Genomic DNA, 7,756 nt, shown 5'->3' with positions numbered 1-7,756 from the left:
CGAGTCGATGAACTTAAAAAGTTCGACCGCCTGATGGCCCAAATGAGCCTGACCGCCCTGATAATCTAAACAGGTCTAAATGGCCCGACGATCCGGATGACCGATTGGCCCGACAACCTTAATTGGTCAAGCGAACCTGATGAATAAGACGAGCCTAACGACCCAGATGGCCATGTAAGGCTGATGACCTCGACGAGCTTGGTTGCACTGACTACTCAAGCTAGTCAGGCAAGGCCGATGACCTTGACATGCCCAACCAACCTGATGACTCAAACATGTCTCACCGGCTCGATGACACAGACGAGCCCGACCAGCTCGACAACGCAAACAGGCTCGATCAACTCGACGACACAAATAGACTGAGTCAAGCCGATGACCTCAATGAGCTTGGCTGCACTGACGAATCAGGCTAGTCAGGCAAGGCTAACGACCTTGACGAGCCCAACAAACCCAATGACTCAAACATGTCTAACTAGCTTGATGACACAAATGAGCCTCACTAGCCCGACGATGCAGACTAACTCGATCTGCCCGATGACCAAGATGGACCAGGTCAAGCCGATAACACAAATAGGTTGGACCCAGTCGACGCCCTATAGAAGTTGGGTCGGCCTAAAAACTCGGACGAGTCGAGCAAGAACGACGGCCGTGACGGATTCGTCCAACCTAACGATGCAAACAGGCCCTATGACCCAGACGGGATTGGCCGGCCCGACGATCCAAACAAGTCTTGCCAGCTAACCGACGTAGATGGGCTTGACTGGCTCGATGAACCAGACGGGCCAAATCAAGCAATTTCCCAAACAAGCCGAACTGAGACAACGACACAAACGAGTCAAGTAGGGCCAACGACCTTAATAGGTTCGACCTGCCCGACGACGTAGATTAGCCCGACGAACTCGACGATCCAGACGGACTTGATCAGCCCGATGACCAAGACGAACTTGATCAGCACGATGACCCAGACAAACTTGATCAGCCTGATGACCTAGACGGGCATGATCGGCCCGACGACCCAGACATGTCGAGCCGTGTTGATAACCCAAACATGTCGAGTCGTGTCGATGATCCAAATGGACCGGACCGAGTCGATGACCTTGACAGGCTTTAACAGCACGGCGATCAAGATTGGTTGGACTAGTATGACGACCCAGATGAGCTGTGTCGGCCCTATTGTCTAGATGACCCCATGGTTTATTTTTCGTTTTTTTGGCCTTGTGGAAATTTTTAATGTCTAAAATTGTTCGGTGAAATTTGACCAAATTCCACTAAGTCGGACATGTCTAAAATTGGCCAAATTTGGTCGAGTTGACTTTGGTCGAAATGTGGTCAAATTAGGCATAGTGAGCCCTAGCTGAATTAGACCGAATCGGCCTCGACCAAAATTTTCTCCGAATAGGATCCAATCGGCCTCGAGATAAATTCAGCTGAGACGAGCTTGTCTTAAATTCTTCCAAATTTGGTCGAGTTGACCACGATCGAAATTTGGAAAAATTTGGTCGAGTCAACACCGACCTAAATTTTGCTGAATGTGACCGAGTTGGCTCCAACCTAAATTTGGCCAAATTGGATTAAGTTTACACCAGCCAAAATTTGGCCAAATTCGGTCAAGTCGGCTCGATCGAAATTTGACCAAATTTAAATATTTTAAGTTGACAAATATATTTGTTAAATTTAAATTCAAAATTTATGTTTTAAAATGAAATTTTATCTCATAAGAGAAATTGAATTATTTTATTCAAACAAGAAATTGAAATGTGAGGTATTCCAATTACTCTATCCAAACAAATTATTTAGAAAATGAAGGGAATTCAATTGCAAGAATTTCAAATGCAATGCATTTCAATTTCTTAGAATTGTTGAAATGTTTCATCCAAACACAAGGTAATTTTTTTCTACAACAGGACGGATGAATTTTTTACCAAAGTTTGTTAATACAAACATCCTTTCTTTTACGCTTCTCGAACCAAGTAGTGTACGTTTATGTATTTTTTTTTTTTTCTAGAACATAAGGCATTGTGCATTAAAATTGGAAAATAGATCGTAAATTGCAAGAAATATAAAATTGTGAAAATGGGTTTTGAACTAAATATAGAACTTGAGCTTTGATCAAATGGATTTTGATCTTTGTTTCCAATAACCTTTAATGTAAGCTAGATTAAGGTGATCACATTATACTCCTTAGAACTCAATCTTTAATCCAAATATGAGTGTAGATAAAATGCAAAGATTAAAATTATTCAAATAATACCCAAGAACATGTTCTTTAGGTCAAAACTGGAAAATGAGTTTTCAAGCATCATTTGTACATTCAAATTGTATAAAGTGTAAATGGAAACTATAAATTGGACTAGAAAGTAAAGACTCCAAAGCAATGAAAGAAACGTGGAAATTGAATTGCATTAAAAGTCGAATGTAAAGCCCGGTTCAAGATTACAAATACAATGAACTCTAGGTATTTTCTGCTCACATCGTAGTATGAACAACCAAGGACTTCACAACACAAGCTTCTTCCCAAACCCAAAAGACTAGAAGTAATCAAAATCCTATAACTAATGAAAATTGTAAGGTGTTATGTTTATGAATGAGTTGTTGATTTATGTTATGTGTTATGTGTAACATCCCGTCAGAATATTACGAATTTTAATAATAAATAAAGAAATAATAAACAGTTTCATTTAATAATACCTCATTTCTCAAAACGCGGAAAATTTAAAACTTTATTAGATTAACAAATGATTCGAAATCCATAATTACAAAACTGAAAGTGTTATCAACTAGGCCATGAGCCTTACAATTTATTACAAATCCAACGATATAAAACTTAAACATAGAACTCCCATGACATCACCAGCACCACCTGCATCAACATCATCTACTCATGTGTGCCGCGCACACGATCATCGCCAAACACAAGCAGATAGGGTGAGCTTAACAGAATAAGCATACAAATATATTCATATATATATATATATATATATATATATATAAGTCATTTATATATTTCATGCAACATGCCAAATAAAATCCCTCTATCGATTTCATCTCCCCTAGCCACAACCAGGTCATTCGTGTTCTACCTCTTTTAGTAATTACCCCAAGGTGACTTGCTGTCATACTTATCGGCCACAACTGATAGAGCATGTACGGGAACCATTGTTACGGATCAAACACCGCAACGCCAAGTGGAGTTCCCAAATACGAACATAGTTCGTAACATCCTAAGACTACCAAACTCGTTAGCTAACTACTGAGGAGGGCAATCTCTCTAGACCCATCCATACTGGCCACAACCAGCACACTCCCACCGGCAACACTCACCAACTTGAGCTCAACTCAAGGGTTTCTCGTGTTCATCCGCCATCCCGAGCTCAACTCGAGGGATGCCATTTCGAGCTCAACTCGAGGAATGCTAAGTGCTTAACCCCTATCCCAAGCTCAACTCAAGGGATACGTTCCGAGCTCAACTCAAGGAACACCAGCAATCCCACCTTTGAAGCATCACCAAAAGCCTTGTAGATCACACATGTAGAATCAGCCACTCAAAGTTGCAGCAACAAAATTGTCTGGCGGGGGACACGTACCGCCAGGCACAGCCGCTTCCAGATCGCTTAGCGGGGGACGCCTACCGCCAAGTGCCAAGCGCCTTGTTGCTCGTTGTTTCACCGTCACCGCCTGACGCATCATCCGTTATCGCCAGGCGCCACACCCTCTGATGCTCACTGGGACTACAGTTATTGCCTAACGGTCTAAACCCACTGCCAGACGTTGTATAAGTACCTGCACAGTTCTAGTATTTGAGTATTTCTGCACATATTTGATTCTTCACTCCAAGCATCAATATTCACGATGCCTTTCACCAATCCAGTCGAATCGCTTCCCTAGTGGCTAACTTACTATCTAGTTTCCTACTTCCATCTAAGACCAACCGTCCAAGCGTACAAAATTGGTTTTCTTAAGTAAACCTTATTCATCACTCCATAACACAATGTACTCACAGTGCTTATTCCTTAATATCATAATTAACTCAATACCAGATTCACTCTATAGATCATGCACACCCCTCCAAGTTAACTAAATAACAAGCAAGATACTCCACTGTAGGCCAAAGACACAAAACTACCTACTCTTACTACCACTTCTCCCTGCTGCCTCAACTTAAAGCAATTACACTTATTGATTAACAACAGGACCCTAAGTGATTCCTCTAAAATGGCACCACACCATTTTTCTTCCCTTATTATTAAACATATCCAAGGTTCATCTAAGTATTAATTAGTCCCAAATACATTAAGAACATCCTCCACTTGGCTAATTCTATTTAGGCTTAAATATACATTTAGTCCCTATTTTTGTTGATTTTATTCAATTTGGTCCCTATTTTCGTTTTATGTTCAATTAGGTCCTCATTTTCCTGAAATTATGGTCAATTTGGTCCTTTTCACTAACGGTGTTTAAATAGTTAATGTTTTTGAACAGTACATGCCACGTGTCAGCTCCTAATTTTTTTTAATTTTTTTTAATTTTTTAATTTTTTAATTTCAAAAAAATGGTTCACGTGTCAAGACACAATTGTGTCACATGTCAATGCTAGTGCCACGTGTCAGTTTGTGGTAGTATTATTATTTTTTTTGTTCAATTTAGTCCTTATATTCGTTATTTTTGTTCAATTTAGTCCCAATTTTTGTTAAAATAAATCAATTTTGTCCATTTCAAATTGACACTAAATTTAATATTTTTTATACAAATTATATTAATATCTTTTTTAAAATTGACCTTTGAATTTATTATTTTTTAAATTCAATTATAAATTATTAAATTTAATTATAAGTTGAATAAATTATTATATTTAATTGCTAAATATTTTTAAAATTGATATATAAAAATATTTTAAATATTCAAAATATTTTAGAAAAATAAACTAATATTTGTAAAATTAACATTTACATATAAAATATTTTAGATTTTAATATCTAAAATGCAATAAAAGTATTAAATATTTTAAATTTAAATGTGAATTTTAAAAATGTTAATATATATTTTTAAAATTTTAATAATTCTATTTTAATAATATTTAAATAATTATATTCTCTTTAACCATTGAATCTAAGAATTATATTCAATTAATAATTAAATTTAAAAAATAACTAATAATAATGTCAATTTTAAAAATTAAATAGTTCTATTTTAATAAAATTTGGGACTAAATTAAACAAAAATAACCAATATAAGGACTGAATTGAACAAAAATAACGAATATCAAGACTAAATTGAACAAAAATAAATAATACAACTCTAAGCTACATGTGGCACTAGCATTTGACACGTGGCACAATTGCGACTTGACATGTGGACACTTTTTTTGAAATGAAAAAAAATTTTAAAAAAAATTTAAAAAAATTAAAAAAAATTAAAAAAAAAATTAAAAAAACCAGGAGTTGACACGTGGCATGTACTGTTCAAAAACGTTAACTATTTAAACACTGTTAGTGAAAAGGACCAAATTGACCACAATTTGACGAAAATGAGGACCTAATTGAACATAAAATGAAAATAGGGACCAAATTGAATAAAATCAACAAATATAGGGACCAAATGTATATTTAAGTCTTCTATTTATAGAAACCTATACCAATTGCGGAAATAATCCTGACCTCTACCACACTCTAATTATTATTAATTTCCTTCAGCACCATTAAACCATTCCAATTCTTTCTAGTATAATTCACACATCAATCACCCTAGGTCTTCTTTCAATCATGTTTCTTCATAATAACTCGGTATTAACTTAGTTTTCCACGGACCCAATTTTTTCTAGGCACCTTCCAGCCACACAGATTATTTAAACTGCGTTGGCGCCTGACAGTTCATTGCGTGCCACCAGGCGGTGCATAACCTAAACCCTAAACCCTAAACCTGTTCCCACTTGAAATCACTCATCATCATAAAGACTCACATTCCTTTCACACTATTAACCTTTTTCCAGCATAATTACCCCACGAACCTTCCTTAAACCACAAATCCCCAATTTTTCCAACCATGTCAACACCCAATTTCGTCCAGCTAAATAAATAATAGAATAAATAATAATAATTTGTTTTTTCAAAAATGGTAAAAAAATAATAAAAATAAATAAGTTTTTTTCTTTGGTTTTTTATTTGTCTAAATAATAATAATAGGATAATAATAGTAATAATAAATAAATAAAAAGAAAAAAAAAGATTGTTTTACTCTTTTATTTTTTTTCTTTTGAGGCTTTGTTTCTTTTTTTAGCCCAAAATACTTTCTACACCCACACCGTTTCTTCTTGCAACTAATGGCAGCCCAAAATTTCCACTCTATGCTTTGTCGTTTCTGCTCCAGATTAAGAAGTTAGTCTAATAATTAGAAATAGAATATGATATAATATTTATAATCATTTACTCTGATTTTGTGCTATGATTTTATGAAACCTTTTTTTCCAGATAAAGAAAGTAGTAATATGATTCAAAGCAATATCTCTTTTACTAATTAGAATCAGTTTTGCTGATCACGTTTGATTTTGTGCTTTGATTTTTCTGTGATTTGATTCTCATAATGTGATAATATTAAAACCAGTTTTTGCCTTTTAAATTTCTTTGTAATCAAGACTGACTTTATTACGAGATTACATTAGATTTATAATGTTGTGTATATAAACCCGTCAAGCAAAAGAATAAAGGATTTTTTTTCTCTCATGATTTTGAAGACCTCTTTCTAATCCTAAGCACACAATTTCTTTTAACCCTCGCATATCAAAAACCCACTCACCTCCGATCACCACCCCCACGTGCTTCTTGCTTCTTGGTGTTCCAACGTAACTATTGTAAATCCGATCTCTCGTTCAGGTTCATAAATTTTTAATTCTTGTTGTGGTATGTGGTCTTTGTTGAGATTTGGTTATGATCTTTGTTGAAGATTGATTTTTTACCATTTCTTCTTGGTGTGGAAAAAACATTATTGTCATGCATTTTGGGGTTCATTAGTTACGAATAAATAAGAGATCTCATGTTTTAACATTTTATGAATATGTTGTGTCATGTTTTTCATATTAAGTTTTTTAAAAACTTTTTATTTAACATTTTACAAAGAATAAAAAAATATGTTTAATCCTAAACGTTATTTCCTAATCTTTTATTTATTTATTTATTTTCCTAATGTTTTCATAAATTGGATATAAATAGTAACGCTTTTTTCGTATCATATCTTATTTCGAAAGTTTTTCTCTAAAGAAATAATAATAAATAAATAATTTAAATACCCTTTTTACTTTTAAAATGTATAAGTGCTTGTATGACCGCTCGCGTCGTCTTAGTACTTAATACCTTCGCTCTTTTATACAATTACTAAAAGGAAAATACAAAATCTTCAAAAATAAAAAAAAAGGCGATATCAACCTCTTCAAACAAATTGTTTTTTTCAAAAAGTTTTTCATAAAGAACTACGTGACTCTGATTCTCCATTATGAATGGAGATACGTAAGAGCAAGGAGTAATCCTTGTCGGGCCCAAAAAACAAAAAAAAAAATTTGTTTCCTTTATTTTTTCTTTGTCATCTTTATTTATTTTTATTTATTTATTTATTTTATTTTATTTTATTTTATTTTTTTAAATAAACATTTAAAGGAGACCACATTAATTTGTATCTTAATTAAAGGTACTGTCTTAAGATGGGCGTTGTAGGATGCTAACACCTTCCCTACGCGTAATTAACTCCCGTACTCCCAAACTTTGTTTTC

General features: G+C 34.5%; 1 protein-coding gene across 1 annotated transcript; it reads left to right on the top strand.

The window, feature by feature from the left end:
- Positions 1-248: 248 nt before the first annotated feature.
- LOC114180744 (glutamyl endopeptidase-like) lies at positions 249-1,111 on the top strand. The gene is made up of 3 exons (XM_028067039.1): positions 249-408; positions 697-839; positions 926-1,111. The coding sequence occupies exons 1-3, from the start codon at positions 249-251 to the stop codon at positions 1,109-1,111; spliced, it is 489 nt and encodes a 162-aa protein (XP_027922840.1).
- The last annotated feature ends 6,645 nt before the right edge of the window (positions 1,112-7,756 follow it).

This window comes from Vigna unguiculata, chromosome 4 (assembly GCF_004118075.2).
Source record: "Vigna unguiculata cultivar IT97K-499-35 chromosome 4, ASM411807v1, whole genome shotgun sequence".
In the NCBI taxonomy this organism is placed as follows: domain Eukaryota; kingdom Viridiplantae; phylum Streptophyta; class Magnoliopsida; order Fabales; family Fabaceae; genus Vigna; species Vigna unguiculata.
The sequence above is the reverse complement of the archived record's forward strand: the minus strand, read 5'-3'. Positions and strand labels throughout refer to the sequence as shown.